The 18,901-nt window shown below is 46.3% G+C and overlaps 1 protein-coding gene across 3 annotated transcripts in view; it reads right to left on the reverse strand.

The window, feature by feature from the left end:
• Positions 1–338: 338 nt before the first annotated feature.
• Positions 339–18,901, reverse strand: part of HAS2 (hyaluronan synthase 2) — a 49,384-nt gene continuing 30,821 nt past the window's right edge. For 2 of the 3 annotated variants that reach the window (XM_053242644.1, XM_053242643.1), the window contains exons 3-4: positions 6,134–6,235; positions 339–2,050 (exon numbers count right to left, since the gene is read on the reverse strand). In XM_053242644.1, coding sequence (XP_053098619.1) covers positions 1,121–2,050; positions 6,134–6,235 — 1,032 coding nt within the window. In that variant the 3' untranslated portion in view covers positions 339–1,120. The remainder of the gene's footprint in view (positions 2,051–6,133; positions 6,236–18,901) is intronic. The other variant, XM_053242645.1, reaches the window with a different exon arrangement.

Raw genomic sequence — 18,901 nt, forward strand, 5'->3', positions numbered from 1 at the left:
GAAGTTTATGTTCCCTTGTACAATTTTTTTTTAGGGGGGGGGATGGAGGTGGAAATTGCACGTATCTATCCCTTTGGCCTTCATGGGCACAATCCCCCAGGAAGTTCATGTATGCAAACCCAATGAAATGACTGGGAGCTATACATGAGCACTTATGCAGTTCCCATTCATTTCAATGGGGGTCTTCACAGCACAGCTTCCCATGGGATTGTGCTCCTCTTTTTGCACACACAAAGATTTTTGTCTCTGAAAACTGACAGTGATGCTGGTTTCTTCCAATAAAATCAAAATCAAAAGCGCACCTTTAAATACTTTCACAGAAATAACCATTCATCAGCTTAAAAGTACAGAGAGACATTTTATTCTTTCCATTGTGAAAAAAATAATATCAAATCAGCATCCATTTTCACATTGTGGGCAGGTTTTTGCTTTTTAAAGTAGGAGTTCTTCAAAACCTATTTAGAAAAGAAGAGAAAATGTAAGAGTGATGGGGAAGAATGTAGTGTACTTTTTGGCAGAAATATAAAATAAGAGATTTTTTTTTTTAAAAAAAAACTGATTTAAGAAGTAAACAAAGACAAATAATTACAATTATATAAAAATACAACTTGGTCATCAAGCCTCATAAAAATTTGACTTTGGAATTTCGTTTCACATACACAGACACACAGAGACATACACACCCTTCCTAGAAAAATCACAGAAAACACGCAGTTCATAAATTAGTTTGCAAGGGGCTAACAAATTCTTTGTTTGAGTCTCCAAAACTCCCTTTCTTCCATGTCCGTCCACATGAGCATGACCAGTGAGGTATATAGGACATTAACACTTTTGGGCGTACGCATGACAGAAGAAAGTGCATCATCAGAGACCACCCACAGGAATGGGTTGAATCCATGTAATTTTGTTCTCCCCCACCCCACAAAAAGGCACAACCACATTTTTTCCCTTGTTTTTGCTTTGGCTTGGTCATGAAATGATTTGTGTTCAAGTCCCAGCAGCAGTGATCCTTTTCCACGATGGTATCTAATTCAGTGCCACAAATGCTAGAAAGTCACTTAAAAAACTTTCCTTGGGTAGCAAAACAAAAAAACAAACAAACAAAGACACAGTGGTCAAATCATACATCAAGCACCATGTCGTAGTGTTGTTCTTTCTTCCGCCTGCCACATTTGGTGATGAGAACTAAGTACAAAGTCAAAAGCATCACCCAGTAGCACGCATAAAGTATCGTGCCAATGATCAGCACTGTCTGTTTCGAATCGGAAAATGGCTTTTTGGATTCCTTGTATATTGTGAAAATAACACCACCTAAGAGGATTGTAAACCAAATGGAGACTGGGATGAGTCCTATGAAATTCACCACAATGGTTTTTCTGCCCGACGTGCCCCACCCTGCCTTGTTTATTGTGGCGATTGCAAACATCTTGGCTGGAAGTAAACTTGACATGTACAACACTGAGTAAAGGGACATAAACACCATGACAACGTTCCCTCTAAGGCAGCTGGCGAAGGAAGACTTTATAAGGCCCACAAGCTGAACCGTCAACAAGAAAAGGAGAATGTTCCACAGTTTCCCCCGGTAAAAAAGCTGAATGACGGTGGCAATGAGAAAAAATGGGAAGAACCCAGTGATGACTGCCTCATAAGTCATCCACAAGTGATGCTTATGGAACCACATTGCATTGTACAGCCACTCTCTGAAGTAGGACTTACTCCAACGGGTCTGTTGGTTCAACCACCTGAGATATTCTATAGGCGTTTCTGTAAGGCACTTGGATCGAGCCGTGTATTTGGTTGCATAGCCAAGGCTCAGGACTCGGTTGGTGAGATGTCTGTCATCTCCAAAGCTACACTGAGATCCCATGAATTCTTGATTGTACCAATCTTCCACAAATTCGTGGAGCAAGGAGTTCCTGTACATCCCCAAAGGTCCACTGATGCACTGAACGCAGCCAAAGTAGGATTGGCAGGCTCTTTCGATATTGAAGGCCATCCAGTATCTAACGCTGCTCAGAAAGGAGATCCACGAATCGTACTTGTTCAAAATCTACAAGCAGAAAAAGGATGATTTAAAATTAGTTCCTAAGAAGAACATATGGTGCCTTTTAAAAAGCCATAAATTAAATGCTACCAAATCATGTTACCCACATCTTTGGAAAAATATTCTGACCGTTTTATGTTTCTTCCTTCCATTTTTTTTCATGCACTTTGTTTTTGGCTTTCGTATGCATTAGACCAATATTCCACATGCTTGGGAAAGTGCCACATATTTGTGGCAGTAGCTTTCACTGCTTTAACTCTAACATCCTTAGAGTTTGGGGTTCTCCAGGGAGAAGATCAATAATGGTAGACAAGTCTTAGAAGACAGGTTGCCTATCACCACTGATCTTCCCCTGCAATGGGCTGTCACAGCAAAGCATTACACAGGAACATAGGAAGCTGCCATATACTGAGTCAGACCACAGGTCCATCTAGCTCAGTATTGTCTACAGAGACTGGCAGTGGCTTCTCCAAGGTTGCAGGCAGGAATCTCTCTCAGCCCTATCTTGGAGAAGTCAGGGAGGGCACTTGGAACCTTCTGCTCTTCCCAGAGAGGCTCCATCCGTTAAAGGGAATAGCTTACAGTGCTCACACATCAAGTCTCCCATTCATACACAACCAGGGCAGACCCTGCTTAGCTAAGGGGACAAGTCATGCTTGCTACCACAAGACCAGCTCTCTTATGAATTCACATGACACTGATGTGACCCATTCAACCCAGTTAAAGATTTCTGTTCCTTTGATCAGAACTACAGCTTGCAGGGTTCCATGGGGAGAGGGAATGACTATTCAACTAGTTTAAGTATATGGTAAAGATAAGCAGTCTGTTAGGGATGTTGTCATTTGTTGCATCATTGATTGAGCTTTCCCTGGAAAAACTTCCCAAGTGTGCAGGTAATTCAAGTAAGTGACATAAGAACAGCCCTGCTGGATCAGGCCCAAGGCCCATCTAGTCCAGCATCCTGTTTTGCACAGTGGCCCACCAGATGCCACTGGAAGCCACAGGCAGGAGTTTAGGGCATGCCTTCTCTCCTGCTGTTACTCCCCTGCAACTGGTACTCAGAGGCATCCCACCTTTGAGGCTGGAGGTGACCCACATCTTGTGCACACAAGCACTCACTTCTTTAAAGTCACAAATCGGTGGCTGACATGCAGTGCACACGCGGAGTTGCATGATGGACGGCCATTATATCCAATGGCTGTCTACGCAACTCAGTTTGTGAAATTTATTTTATTTTATTTGTTTTATTTAACATATTTTTATACCACCCAAAACTTACATCCCTGGGCTGTTTACAACAAGATAAAAACAAAAGTAAAACATTAATTAAAAACAACAAGAAGAAATTTAAAGCACAACCATTTAAAATTTAAAAACAATATTCTAAAAACAACATTAAAACAATCAAAACAATATCAGTTAATAGCCTGGGCGAACAGATGCATCTTTAAAGACTTTTTAAAAGTTATCAGAGATGGGGAGGCTCTTATTTCACTAGGGAGCACATTCCAAAGCCTCGCATTTCACGCATTTGTGAAGGAGCACTTGTGCGATTAGGTGAAATTCTACACCCGCAGCACCACTTCATATATTCATGCTTTACATATTACCAATTACCACACAGAAAGACATAGCATGAAGCAGAACATCATTTCGGCAAAGAAATGAAGCATAACATCATGTAAGTGTTTTTCTTGTTTCAAGTATACAGATCAAGCAGCCTATGGCCTTATTAAGATGCAACACTGTCTGAGGCACACTCACTATGCTCTTGACGAGTCTCGTAGGCACCAGATAACAGCGCTGGCTGCAACATAAGGATTGGCTGAGGGAAGGCTTCTCTTGCCATTTCATTGGGAAGCACGAGGCCCATTGTGACGGGGTAAGTTCACCCAATAATGCAGGGCTGGCGGGCAGCAGAGCAGGTGAGAGGCAGTCGATTCGACCACTGAGCTGTTGTACAGCTCAAGAGGGGCAGGGAGTAAGTCAGAGGAGGTGCCATTAGACACCAGGAACTCAGATGCTAGTGGGGCTTAGCAGCATGGGCCACCAGGGATGATAGGTTAACCCTGCAGGAAGAGGAGGGATCGCAGACAGTGGAAGAGCAGGATGTGGAAGCTGTGATGCCTGCAGGGGCTATTTAAGGGGAGCTGTGCCATTGATGAGGAGGGCTGAAGTGCAATACCAAAGGGGACCCAGGCTTCCAGAGAGGGGCTCGGTTGGCGCACTGACCATTACCTGGAGGATTCAGGTGGTTTATCCCCCTTCCCAGGACTCTGAGGCATGAGCAAAGGCACTGCAGAAGCCAGACCTTGACAAACACTAAACCATGGGTTAGCATTACGAGCACAGGACTCAGGTTTGTGCATTCTCTCTTCCCTGAAGATGCAGCAATTGCATCTCAACCTTTACTGGTTTAGCAACAAACCATAGTCTGATGTTTTGACTAAACATCCTTCTCCCCAATCTCTCTTCCCCCTTTTAAAATTGAGGTCAGATGGGCATCTTCCTGCTTCTCTGGTGCCCCAGTAATCTGCTGCCTGAGGCAATTGCTTCCCCTTTCCTCATGGAAGGGCCGCCCTTGGAAGCTTCCGTTTTCGGATACGTTTATTTATTTCAAAGTCTTTTAATCCCATATTTCCATTTTAGAGAGGAGGGGAGGAGGGATGGTGTGAGCTTCAGGCTGTTCATGCTCACACTGCTAAAACATGGGCAGCCGTGTATCCAAATGCAGCCTGTATATCCATGTGCATTTGTGGTAGGAAAAAATCTGTATGCCACACTTTACATATTAATATGTACTCACTGACCGGGCACATAGCATCTGTGCCCCTAGTTTGACTCTTCACCACCACCCCCTTCAGCCCCTTCTTCTTGTCTTCCGGTGGGCGTCTCTGATGCCCGTCCGGCCCACTTCTCTTCCCCCTCTCCCCCGCTCATGGTTTCTCCTGCCTCCTGCCACCGCCTCCTCTTCCTGGCGGCCGAGCCGCCTCCTGACCCCGGTGGGCGCGCAAGCTGCTGCCTCACCGCGGCTGGGCCCGCCGCCACCGCCTCCTCGCCGTGGCCGCCACCATTTCCCCCGGCAGCAGCTCAATGGCCTCCTGCTGCATGTGAGCTCCTGCCACCTCAGCCTATCAGGTGCCTCCACCACCCAGCCAATCAGCTGGGCGCTGGGATGCACATTCTAAAGGCGCACCCAGGAGGATTAAATATATAGATATACTATTTCCTATATGAAGATTCATTTTTTGCCTAGCAAATCATATACACAAAGGGGCTTTGAGTGTATTGACGGTGGCAGATATCTATACATTTAAAAGATATTTAATTATCTTAAATGTACCCGTCGCTAATCCCATGTGTGGCAGCTCTTGCAAGAGTTTGCGAGCAGCTGCCTGGATAGCGTTGGGGACGGGACAGGGGAGAAAATAGTGGGGAGCAGGAGGTGGCGGCGGGCCAGCCTGGCCGTGAGAAGGAAGAGGAAGAGGCGGCGGCAACTGCCTGGAATGAGCGGGCAGGCGGGAGGGGGTGGCGGGCTGGCTTTCTGGCTGGCTCACCATCCAGAAAGTGTGGTGGGGGTGGGGGGAGAAGTGGACTGGGGGAGAAGAAGTGGAACAGCCAGAAAGCCAGGCATGGGAGAACAGGCAGTGGTGGGTGGGTGGGCTGGCTGGAGGCGCAGATGCTTTGCACCCAGCCCAGCTAGTTGTAATTAAAGCAGCATGGGTACACCAGGAAGATGCATCTGTGCTTCTCCTCTTGCACTACACCCATGCACATACATGCAGGTGAGTAATTTTCGGCAATCTTCTCTGCCTCCAGAAGTGCTCTGTGCCTTCCGGAAATATGTTCCTGAGGGCCACACCGTCCTCAGGGACTTATATTTTTGGAAGGCACAGGGCACTTACACCAAAAATCACATCTCCTCCACACGTGTGGGTGCAGTGGCAGTGGGGAAGCTCTCTGGCTGCATTAAGAACAGCTGCCCACTGTGGGGGATGCAGCTTCCATGCACATCCTCAGTGCATTAGTCAGGATGTCTGTCAGTCTTTACTGTGAAGTCCAAACATCAAAAAACATTTCTATATTTACCTGTACATCTCCCCCGACACCTCCAACCATTGGATCTTCTTCTAAAACTTTCACCATTTCTACTGATGATGCTGGATCTAGCATTGTATCAGAATCGCACACCTGTCCACAAGACAGACACATGGCATTAATAAGGATATCAGAGTTAGGCTTGTTGAAAAGCAAAGCTTTGAGGCAATTAAGTGGCCTAATATACTTATTGCCTGCTATTGCCTACTGCTGGTTTTTTTAAAAATACATATATCACTTTCAAAATTCTGAGTTTCACTAACAAATGTTGGATTTCAAATCAAATCTAATGAAATGGTGTTGAATTCTTTGAGAGCAAATAGCAAGTTGTGGGTGGCAGACCAGGCTGACTAAGCATTTTGGAAACTGGCAAAAGTGACCCAACCTGACCTGGAAGATTGAATTTTGTGGAAAATTAGAACTTTCTGAAAATCTCAAACTGTTGTTAAAAGAGTGCCTTCTTCTTCATGAACCCAGCCGCCTATTAAGAGGATTGGGGGAGGTCTGGTTGCGGTTGCCACCAGCTCGTTCGGCTGTGACCCCAAACGGGCCTTCTCTAGGGTTGTCCCAGGAGGATTTTGGAACATGCTCCCAAACAAAATTAGATTCTCCTCATCTCTGGTTGCTTTTAAGAAACACCTGAAGACGTACCTGCTCCTAGGTTTTAAAGTTTACTGATGGTTATTTTTAAACTGTTTTAATTGATTTAAAGTTTTAATTGCTGTTTGTGTTTTTAAATTCATAAATTGTCCAGAGATCTGTATAATGGGTGGTATTAAATATACTAAATAAATAAACAGAATAGAATAGTAGTAGTAGTAGTAGTAGTAATCTCAAAATTTGCACATTTTCACAGTGCAGAATTTGAACCCACTGCATCAAAATTCGGAGGGTTTTGTGACATTCATCTCAGCTTGCCATAAAAACTATCGCTTTGGAATCTTTCTCATTACTTCTTTTCAAAGGATATTTGTGTCAGACAAGCGGGCATATCATTCCATGAAACAGCAGTCAGGCGGCTATAAAGCCACATCTGTTCCCAGAATCGGCTGTATTTATTTTATTTATAAATTGGCTGTATTTATAAATCGATTTTCTTTGTACAAGGAAAGTGTTCTTGAGAATGTGGCACTGAGAATGACTGTGTGTGTGTGGAAACACAACCTTTGCGGGTGTTCTGCACTTTTCCTGATCCCGTTTGACAGAAGGAAACCGGATGTATTTGGTGCCCCCAGTTCAAAAGCTTCCCACTGTCCTAAGGGGGGAATGAATGATGAGTGAACCTGCAGATGCTTATAAAAATTGGCAGAGGGTCTGGGAAGAAATACGATAGCTCTTTTACTCACAGAAGGATTCGCCATTCATGTGCGATATATATGTTGGACTCCAGAAACTGATTCTGCCATCCAGGTCTCTTTGAACTTGCTTTTCATGGGGCTCTGCCGTTCAAAACACTCACACAGAACTGGTTCTCATAATCACTTACTCCTGTTTTGAACATTTAATATTGCTCTGTTTATTATTATTGTATTCTCATGTTGTTTAAAGGATTTTTTTAAAAAATTAAAAAGCTGATTTCTAGCATGTTTAACATGTATTACAGATAGAGCCTCCTTCTCCTTTGAAAGCAGTCTTTGTGAATATAAGTAAAAGTGGTCATAACAAATGACGGCTGCTTTGGTTATGGGCCAGAGCTCTCTGGGGCATTCACATGCCATGAGTGGAGGCGACTCCAATCTCTTATGCACCAGAGAAAGCTGTGAGAGTGTGAGTGTGTGTGTGTGTGTGTGTGTGTGCACTCACATTAGGACCACTAGCTTTTGAACCAGCCCCTATAGCTCTTGTTACGATTCTCAACTGCTAGTACACTGCTAGTGACGTACACGGATGGACTATTTCCACTCACATATATGGACTAGTAGCAGGAATTTTTGGAATGGTCCATAGCAGTGTTCTTCATTGTAAAGCCCAGGGGCCAGTGGCAGCTGCCATCAAACCTAAGTGTGGCTTCCTGATTAATTGTTCATTGAGCTTGTGTGATGCTTTGGCCAAAGCTGAATACTCTGCACAGTCCCCTGGCACCATGCAGAGATGACTTTGTGCGTGTGTGTGGCCAGGGGTGTAGCAAGGTCAGAGTGGCCCCAGAGACAAGATTTTAAAATGCCCCCCCGCTCACAGAAGCTCAGCTCATGAAGTTGAGAAATCTTAAAAGAGGCTGAAGAGTGGTAACAAAAAGCATAGTAAAATGTGCCACAATAGAACTTCATCCTAAATTATTTTTTAAAAGGTTTTGTAAATTGTGGACGATACAAGTCATTTAATGGTACTAGAGAAAGACATTCTGTACTGGTAGCTCCAGGACTTAACACTCACATCAATTTCGGAGGATGAATACAACTGAAGGAAGCCCAGGCAGGTGAGTGGCTGGGGGAGTCAGTCATGTGACTTGCCTCGGGGGGGGGGGCAAGGCAGTGGGCCCTCAGACAACTGTCTCCCCTTGCCCTATTATAGTTACGCCCCTATGTGTGGCGGAATTGTCAAACCACTGGTTCATGCTGAACATACACTTCCAGCGCAAGCTCCATGTTCCCTCCAGGTGCATCATCTGAACCCACCGACGTCGGATTCCCCAGCTGCTAGTACACTTCACTCAGGAACGCAACATCCGTAACCTGAATTTGAAGTTCATTACAGATGTTGGGTTCCAGGGAAGTGTGGCTGGGAAACTCGACATTGGTGGATCGGGGCGATACACTGGGAGTGGAATTCATGGCTTGCACTGGTAGTGCTCACTCGCTGGGAACCAGTGGTTGGCGAAATCTGACTTGCTGCCATGATGTGTGAAGCCATCTATAGAAAAAGGAATAAAAGGGAACACAAGAAGTGGCTTTACACTGAGTCAGACTAACGGTCCATCTAGTTCAGCATTTTTCACAGGCCTGCACAACATAAGCCAGCGTGGTGTAGTGGTTAGAGTGCTGGACTAGGACCGGGGAGACCCGAGTTCAAATCCCCATTCAGCCATGATACTAGCTGGGTGACTCTGGGCCAGTCACTTCTCTCTCAGCCTAGCCTACTTCACAGGGTTGTTGTGAGGAGAAACTCAAGTATGTAGTACACAGCTCTGGGCTCCTTGGAGGAAGAGCAGGATATAAATGAAAAATACATAGATACATACATACGTACATAAAATAATGCCCCGGAGCCATATCCAGCCTATTGGGATTTTTTTTTTTTTTTTTGCTGGCCTCAGAGGTGGCCCAAAGTTTTGTGGTACCTGAGGTGAGGTGCAAAATGCTGCCTTGCCCCATGGCCCTGGAGGGGGGTCAGGCCCCTTTCAGAATTAACCTTTGCAAGCTTTGACAGAGCTCAAGGGGCTGGGAGGAGGAAAGGTTGCTCTCAGCCTCCTCTTCTCTCCTCATGTTGCAGGTAACTAATAATTGCTTTCATTCATATTTTAATGAGTTATAATTGCTTCCATTTATATTTAATAATTAATGTTCATGTAATCATTATCATGCTCAACATTTTATCTTGGCCCCAAGTCATGGTTGGTTCCAGCCCACTGGGGTATTTGACTTGTGTACCCCTGGTTTAGTCCCCTTAAGTGGCACAGTGGGGAGATGCCTGACTAACAAGCAGAAAGTTGCTGGTTCGAATCCCCGCTGGTACTATATCAGGCAATATAGGAAGATGCTGAAAGGCATCATCTCATACTGCGCGGGAGGAGGCAATGGCAACCCCCTCCTGTATTCTACCAAAGAAAACCACAGGGCTCTGTGAGAGCCAGGAGTCGAAACTGACCTGACGGAACACTTTACCCTTACCCCTGGTTTACAGGGGTAACCCTGGTTTACACTGACTGGCAGCAGCTCTCCAAGGTTTCAGGTAGGAGTCTTTCCTTGCCCTGCCAGGGATTGAACCTGGGACCTTCTGTATGCAAAGCAGCTGCTGTACCACTGGGCTATGGCCCCATCCCCACATTCTTGAAATGCTGACAAGATTCATTTTATAATACTGGTACAAGTGAGCAGCCTAACTCCTGTATTTGCCACCAGCACTAGTTTTCAAACCAAAGGAATGAGTATTAAATGGGGGTAACTCACCTCCATGTATGCCACCCTGAGCTCATTGGAATAATAGTGGTATACAAGTGTGATTAGGGGCTTACATACTGCTCAATGCTCTGCCGATGCACGCTGGTTCTGTGTAAATCCAAACCCCATCGATGCTGCTAGCAAAACCAGAGAGGCTCAAGGCCTCCTAAGGATTGTGCCTGCACTATAGGACACTTCTCGCATAATTCCCGACAGGAATGATGTAGGAGAGGCATCCTACGGCACAGGAGCCATGGAGGGAGCCATGGAGGTTTTCCATGTTTGCTAATAGCATTTAGGGGTGTGCACAGAACCACTCCAGGTGGTTCAGTTCGAATTTGAACTGAATTTGAACCAAACTACCCGGTCTGTGAGCTGGTTCATTAGAACTGGCCGGCAGTCCGATTCGTGCACTAGAACCAGGTTGAACCAGTTAGGCCCGGTTCTGCATGCTTGCAAAGCAGTATCCGGCAAGGATTCCCCTTTACAAGTAAAGGGGGTACCCTATGGGGTTGGAAAAGGGCGGGCAGGAGGTCACCTTACGCACTGCGGTGGCAGGGCTTGTGGAGGCCACTAATGGCCTCTGCGCTTGTGTGGAGGCCCAAACCAGGCCCCCGATGGTCCATGCTGATGCGGGGTGGGGAGAGCCAGTGGAACTTAGGGGAGCTGCCACTGTCCCCTGCCATGTGGAAGGTGACCTCCCGCCCACCCTTGCCCAACCCCATAGTGTTCCCCCTATGCTCCAAACTGGATCAGCTTCAAGCTCAAACCAGTCAAAGCGGGCAAGTTTGAATCGAACCCAGTCCGATCCAAACTGGTTCTGCACATCCCTAGTAGCATTGACACAGTTTGGACTCACAAAGAACCAGTACACGCACCACACTCTTCCAATAACAAGGCACTGTGCAGTATGTAAGCCATTATTTATTATTATTATTATTATTATTATTATTATTATTATTATTATTAATGTGATTAATACAAGTAGCTGGCATGAGTGAAAAGTATTTCTTTGTGCAAGACATTTTGTTCAAAACGCAAACTTCAGGCCTAGTAGAATATGGCGGGGCGGGGTGGGGGACGGATGTCTGCCAGATACAGCACAGCTGGTGAATAATCCCTGCCTGCAGCTTGTATTTTGGAATTGGGGGAGTGGGCCCTGCCTAATTCATTTTTAAGTGAACGGTGTCACATAGGCTTTAAAGGCCAAGCTGCTTTTACCGTGAGTGAGGTAATGCAGCTGTAAACCATGAAGCCAGGACTACTTGGCTGAAGGATCTCGCTTGTTTGTATTTCTAAGCATTCCCCCACCCCCAGCCTGCTTTCCCTCCCTGCTTCTTAACAAGTTTTTATAGGGCTTTAAAATCTCTCCATTTTTGTGGACTCTGCCAATCCTTTGAGATACTCTTTGAGCAGTAATAGTGTACATTCACATGCAGGGGCCTCTGAGTTTCTCACAGGATGACGAATGGCCTTCAAGCCCTGCGTACATCTGGCCAGAAGGTTTTTTCAGAAGTCAAGGGTTTTTTGGAGAGGCTGTTTTTTTAATAAGAGATATCTATTATAAATATCAGGGATATGTCACCCCTTGGTGCATGTATATTAATGGGAACAGACAGGTCCTCTGGTACTGTGACTACCATGTTGCAATCCAGAGTTGTTAGGTATTCCTCCATACCTTGAACAATGCTGCTGAACTGGGACATCGTGTCTGCAATTTCTCCTGACCTTGTCCACCCTCCTGGTCCATTTGTCCAGGTCTTCCTCCCTACCTGCTATACAGCACAGCTGGAGTCTTGCTCATGACAGCAGAAAAGGAGGGGAAAGATACAAGAAGATTGGAGGAATCAAAAAAGGAGAAGCTTTGTGGTAGCAGGTGCTAGGAACATAGGGAGCTGCCTTATACCAAGTCAGACCATTGGTCCATCTAGCTCAGTATTGTCTACACTGACTGGCAGAGGTTCTCCCAAGTCTCAGCTAAGAGTCTTTCCCAGCCCTACCTGGAGATGCTGCCAGGGGTTGAACCTGGGACCTTCTGCATAACCTTTGTACAAGCATCTCTGTGGCCTCTCCTTTATTCATCTCCACACCACACTCTCAGACAACCTGTCAGTGTGTGCAGTGCTTCTGTCTTTCTCTCCCCCTTAGGAACATAGGAAGCTGCTTATACTGAGTCAGAGCATTGGTCCATCTAGCTTAGTATTGTCTACACAGACTGACAGCAGCTTCTCCAAGGTTGCAGGCAAGACTCTCTCTCTCAGCCCTTTCTTGGAGATGCTGCCAGGGAGGGAACTTGGAACCTTGATGCTCTTCCCAGGGAGGCTTCATCCTCTGAGGAGAATATCTTGCAGTGCTCACACATCAAGTCTCCCTTTCATATGCAGCCAGGGCAGACCCTGCTTAGCTAAGGGGACAAGTCATGCTCGCTACCACAAGACCAGCTCTCCTCTCCTCTCCCTTCTAGCCAACATCATACAAACTCTTGTCCTGTGAGGCTCTTCCCCAGCCAGCCCCTTGCACGGGTCTCCCTTCAGCCTCTCCTCACATGACCCTCTGCATGCAAAGCAGAATAGATGTTCTGCCACTGAGCTGTGGCTGATCTCTAATTCAGCAGCAATTTTAAAGGTAAGAAGAATGCCTACATATAATATAATATAATATAATATAATATAATATAATATAATATAATATAATATAATATAATACAATTTCTTTTTTACGCAGTCAGACAGATGTTAGTGACTGGTTTTGTTTTATCCAGACACCGAGTCCTATTTATTAATTTATTATTATTATTATTATTATTATTATTATTATTATTATTATTATTATTATTTCAACAAAAGTGTTCAAAGCAGTTTACATAGAAAAAATAAATAATAAATAACATGGTTCCCTGTTCCACAATCTAAAAATAAATATAAGGTGGACCAGTGGCACCCTTACCCCTGGGCTTCAGGGCCAAAGTGCACGGCCTACACCCCCCCGGGGGGCCCCCAAAGCCACCCTGGGCGGTGTGGTCACCGCTGGCCCACAACACTGCACTGGGCAGCCGAGTGTGATTATGACCTGTGCCAGGCGCTTTAGAGACAGAGGGGGAAGGGGGAAAGAAATATGTGGGATGGGAATATGTTAAGTTGCGTGTTGAAATGTTTCTGCTACTGCACATCTGCATAAATATACCTATTTTATATTCTTACATTCTTGTGAGTCCAGTTGCTGCTTGTACCCTCAAGTATGCATGTGTTAAAAATGCTACAGTACATGTCATGGTATGTGTGTGAGCATATGGGGATGATGCTTAACTTTCACCCGGGGGGGGTCCCTCGAGCATGGGGGGGCCCCTCCAAAGGCTTTAGGTCCAGGCTCCGAAATCACCTAAGTGTACCCCTGAAGTGGACAGCAGCAACCAACCTTTGGGACAGACTATGTGCTGTCTGCTGGGCATGTGCAGGGCATCACACTTCTTGAAAAGAAGGCATCAAAGTCATATTTCACTTAGGGTGCTGAAATCCTAGGGCAGGCCCTGTGTGAAGCTGCCCTAGATCTGCCCCTTGGATGACCAGGCGCTTTTTCAGATGGCAACTTTACCACGACTTTACTTTGGGAGGGTGTGTGTGTGTGTGCAGGGGCGGAGCTATAATTGGGCAAACGCGTTCAAAGAACCCGGGCCATGCCCAATCAGGAGCCGCCATGCGCAGCCCTGACACGCCGCCCCCCCCCGCGTCTGACATCAGATGCGGGGGCGGTAGTTTAGCTCCCAAGCGGGGGCCGCGCGGCCCCTTCGGGAACTAAACAAAGGCTGGTGCTGCGTTCGCAGCGCCAGCCTAACTAGCTCCTGAAGGGGCCGCATGGCCCCTTCGGGAGCTAAGAATGATGCTGTGTTCGCAGCGCAGCCCAGAAGCGGCTCCTCCCTGCAGGGAAGAGCCGCTCCTGGGCTGGGCTGCGAATGCAGCACCAGCCTTCGTCTAACTGCTGAAGGGGCCGCACGGCCCCTTCAGCAGTTAAGCTGCTTCTCAAGGCTCCGTTTGGGAGCCAGACCACGCCCCCCGCGTCTGACGTCAGACGTGGAGGCGTGGCTATTCCCTGCTTCTGACATCAAACGCAGGGGGCGGGGCCGCACACAGGCCGCCAGCGGGCTAGCTACACCCCTGTGTGTGTGTGTGTGTTCACATATCGGCCAGATTTGACCTGCAGTCCATGTGATATTTCAGAGCTATTTCAGAGCTTCACACATAATTCGGGTTTCCTCCTCCATACTGGAACCTTGCCTGATTTAAGGAAAAAAAACTCTCTTTTTGCATTGGAATATCCGTTATGTCCCAGACTCACAGTAAAGCCTTGTGGCAAACCTGCGGTCAAGCCTGCTGTCAAGCCTCCAGATGATATAATTCTCAACCCCATCCTCCTCTCCATCAGTCGATGGGTGGAAGGAACCTTTTATAGGAGGGACCTCTTTTGTGAGCAGAGGGAATGCAGTGCATTTGTACTTCTTCATACTGTGCATAGTTAATGTATGGTATTCTCTACCACAAGAGGTGATGATGGCCACCAGCGTAGCGTAGATGCTTTGAAAAGACATGGAGGACAAGTCTACCAGCGACTAGTAAAGATAATATGCCTCTGAATGTTTTACTGGAGAGCAATGCCAGAAAAGGGCTACCTACTGAAATGTCCCACTTCTGAACTCCCCTGAGGAATCTAGCTGGCCACTGTTGGAAACAGAGTACTAGACTTTTGGACAGAGGTATTTTTAGAAATGGGTAAAATTACACAACAGAGGTTAGATATGAGACCAGAGTTGGCTCTGTTAAATGTATTTTCGGGAGCTAAATTGGCATTATTGTCTCAGGATCTTATAGGTTTCATATTAACTGTGGCTAGATTATCCATTGCACAACACTGGAAGCATAAACCATGTCTCTGACTTCTTGGTATCAGTCTATGTGGCGTATTGCCATATCTGAAAAACTGACCCATATTATTCGCCTTCGAGTGGGTCAAGCTAATTCTAATGATTTTTTCATGACATGGTCAGATTTTATTCTGTTCACAAATCAAGATAATTTTAGTCATTCTCCTTCATCTAATTATTTACATATCTGGAAGGATGGTTAATGGATGTCATTATGTATCAGTTTTACTTTTCATGTTTATGTATTGTCTTATTAAATAAATTTATTCTTTAAAAATTCAGACATTTTTAAAGCCACTTGTGAAACTGCCCCTGATCTTACACTAGGGTTGCCAACTCTGACTGAAGCTATTCCTGGAGATCTCATACCCTGCCCCCGCCCCCGCCGCTCCCCACCAAGCCATTTAAATTTCCAGGATTGCTTTCAGGAGATAGATGCTGATTCCTGGATGGGGAGGAGAGCTTGCTGGTCTTGTGGCAGCGGGAACGAATTCTCTCTTTGCTAAGCAGCATCTGCCATGGTTTGCATTTGGATGGGTGCCTACATGTGAGCGCTGTCTGCTGTAAGATATTCCCCTTAGGGGATGAGCTGTAGCTCAGGGCTAGAGCATCAGCTTGCATGCAGAAGGTCCCAGGTTCACTCCCTGGCATCTCTAAGTAAGGTTGGGAAAGACTCCCACCTGAAGCCTTGGAGATCCTCTGCCAGTAACTGTAGACAATCTGGAGCTAGATAGACCAATGGTTTGACTTGGAATAAGGCTGCTTCCTTTGGTCCTCGAGACTCCAAGCCATTTCTGGTGGGCAGGCCGTTAGGCTGCTTAAATCCCACTGAATTGGTTACTCAGGTATCATTTCCTTTGAAGGTGGAAAAGCAGCTGGGGGAGGGATTTTGAGCAGAAAAATAGACAGGGGGGAGCTTAAGCTGCCTGTTTCTTCCCTGCCATTCCTCTTCCTAAAACTTGCAGCCTCATGAGGCTTCTTTCATTTTAAATGCACACAGAGAGAAATATACATGTGTCCACATCTCATATCTAGGTTGGTCCTAAAAGATCCCTAACAGATCCCTGCAGTCTCAGGTGTCAGGGTCTGGCTGACTGCCAGGGAAGATCACAGGACAAAACGGAGCTGCTGCAACAGGATACGGCTCGGAAAGTTCCTCTTGACCGGACTTGGCTGCACGCTGTCGACACGGAGGTTGACAAATGTTGCTTTTCAGCAGTGAGTAGAAAGCTGGTGACGTAATTTATAGTGCAAGCCGAGAGCTCCCAGCTGACAGGAAATCAAGGCTTATCAGCCCTCTGCAAGAGGCGTTTGCTCCTCCTAACAGTCTCTAGTTGAGTCCTGCGTCTCGTAAGACGCCGCTGTTGTGGAGTCAGTGGAGGTTGAATGCATAGCTCCTCTTCGGATTGGTCCTTCACGATTTCTGCTGTCTCAGGTTGTTGTGCCTGCTCTGAATCATTAGCTGGATCTGCCACAGCCGTTTCTTGGAAACTGACAGCCGGGCTCTGCCCCTCAGACACTCCTGCATCGGCTGGAAAGTTGACAGCTTCCCCTTCCTCCTCGCTGTCTGAGATTGAGGGCGTGACATCAGGAGGCTTCTTTCATTTTAAATGCACACAGAGGGAAATATACATGTGTCTGCATCTCATATCTAGGTTGGTCCTAAAAGATCCCTAACGCAGACCTGGATACAAAGGCAGGGAAGTTGAAGGAAAGGAGCACAAACAGCAATGTACTGAGAAATGGGTAAGTATATGAGGCACAGGCCTGAAGGGAAATGAAGGCAGAGTAGGCAGAGGATGTATTGGGAGATTAATATAGGGGGGAGTGGGGGATCTTGAAAATATAATATGAAACTGGTAGAATATAGCAAGGTCTACTAGTCTGACATTGCTAGGCCGAAGCTATAATGTTGGCTGGAGGTGGGAGAGAAAGATGGGAAGGATGTGGACAGGCAAGCGGGTTGTGGTGTGGGGTTGAATAAAGGAGAGGCCACAGAGAAGCTGGTGGAGAGGTAGAATCTCACACATGGACCAGGAACAGAAGGGTGGTTGTGAGGGGATAGCGGGATGGATGGACAAGGAAAAAGAAAGATGGGTTTTTATGGGCCAAGCAGTCCAGAGCCCACCAGTGTGCCAGGGCTTAGACGCTCCTGTGCCTTTAAAGGTTGCACACGAGGGGAAATTCTGTCAGGTGCAACTTTTCACAGCATTGCAACACAGTGTAGGGAAAACTTAACAGCTGATGAAGCTCCCCCTTCTATGCAACTGTTGAGCCCTATTCAGACACTCAGCTGTACAAATACACAGGTGTCTGTGCACTTCTACTTGTCTTTTTCTGAATGGCTGTATTTGCATTCATTTTAAACATGAACCTGGGTACAGGCACCCTCAAATGCAGGCTACAGATAAGAAGTGCAGTGCTGTACCCACGTTTAACACATGCGCATAACTGAATCTGTGTATAGATCTGTGCTTGGGTACACTGTAGGCAGATTGTCCGAGTGCTGAACAGAAATGTGTGAACAGGGCTTAGGGTTACTGGAAGGTATAAATGCAAATGGAAGAGAGCCCAAGAAGGAGGCAGAGGTGTTCGTGTGCATGTGGGTGCGTGCATGCACTAGGGGGGTGAAGTTTGCAAACTGATTTGATCTAACTAGCCACTACAAAGAAGGGGCGAGTTGCAAAACCCAGAGAAGGCTAGTGACTAGAGTCTAGCCAGTGTGAGAAAGATGTGAAACTGGAATGATGTTCAACAGTTTCCCCCTCTCTTTATCCTCACGAAAGTATTGTGAAGTAGGTGGCACTGGGTGACATTTCTCTTGCCTCTCACCACAACGACAACTTTGCCCCAGAAAAGACAGGGCTGCAGACTGCAGTGACAGCTGAAACAAGACCATGCAAACTGCAACCCACCCTCTTGGGTTCAGCCCCTTCAGGGCCCAGGCTTCCCTTCCTTCCATGGGCATTATTGCCCACTGAAAGCCTCAGATGCCAACCACACACACGTACCCCTTCATTTTCCAGATGCTTATGCCAGTGGCCATTATGGGGAATTGTGCATGGTGATAAATGCATAGATTTGCCTTTCAGCATCTTCCTATATCGCTGCAGCCTGAGACAGTCTGGGAAACACACCAGCGTGGAGTCAAACCAGCAACCTCCTGCAATATAAAGGAAAGCGTGCCTTCTAGTTGATTTCGACTCCTGGTGCCCACAGAGCCCTGTGGTTGTCTTTGGTAGAATACTGGAGGGGTTTACCATTGCCATCTCCTGTGCATTACGAGATGATGCCTTTCAGCGTCTTCCTATATCGCTGCTGCCCGATATAGGTGTTTCCCCTAGTCTGGGAAATGTACCAGCGGGGATTTGAACCAACAACCTCTGGCTTGCTATTCAAGTCATTTCCCGCTGCACCATTAATATACATGAGTATTAATAAAAGACTAAAAAGGAGGTGGGGTGGGCGTGAGGCAGAACATCAGGAGAAGGAAGAATGTGATTTTTTTTTAAAGGACAATCATATCCTGGTTTGTTTGTTCCAAGATGACATATAGCTGCCTCTGGAGCCTGATTCAGATACTATACTGTATGAGTGTACAGTATTTTTGCACTCATACATCTGTTTGTGTGAATGACTGTATCTGCCTTCATGTTAAAAGTGAACCTGGGTACAGGCCCCTCAAACGCATGGTACAGACAGGAAGTGCACTGCTGTATCTCTGTTCAACATAAAGTGAACACATAA

This window comes from Hemicordylus capensis, chromosome 4, assembly GCF_027244095.1.
Source record: "Hemicordylus capensis ecotype Gifberg chromosome 4, rHemCap1.1.pri, whole genome shotgun sequence".
NCBI lineage: Eukaryota > Metazoa > Chordata > Lepidosauria > Squamata > Cordylidae > Hemicordylus > Hemicordylus capensis.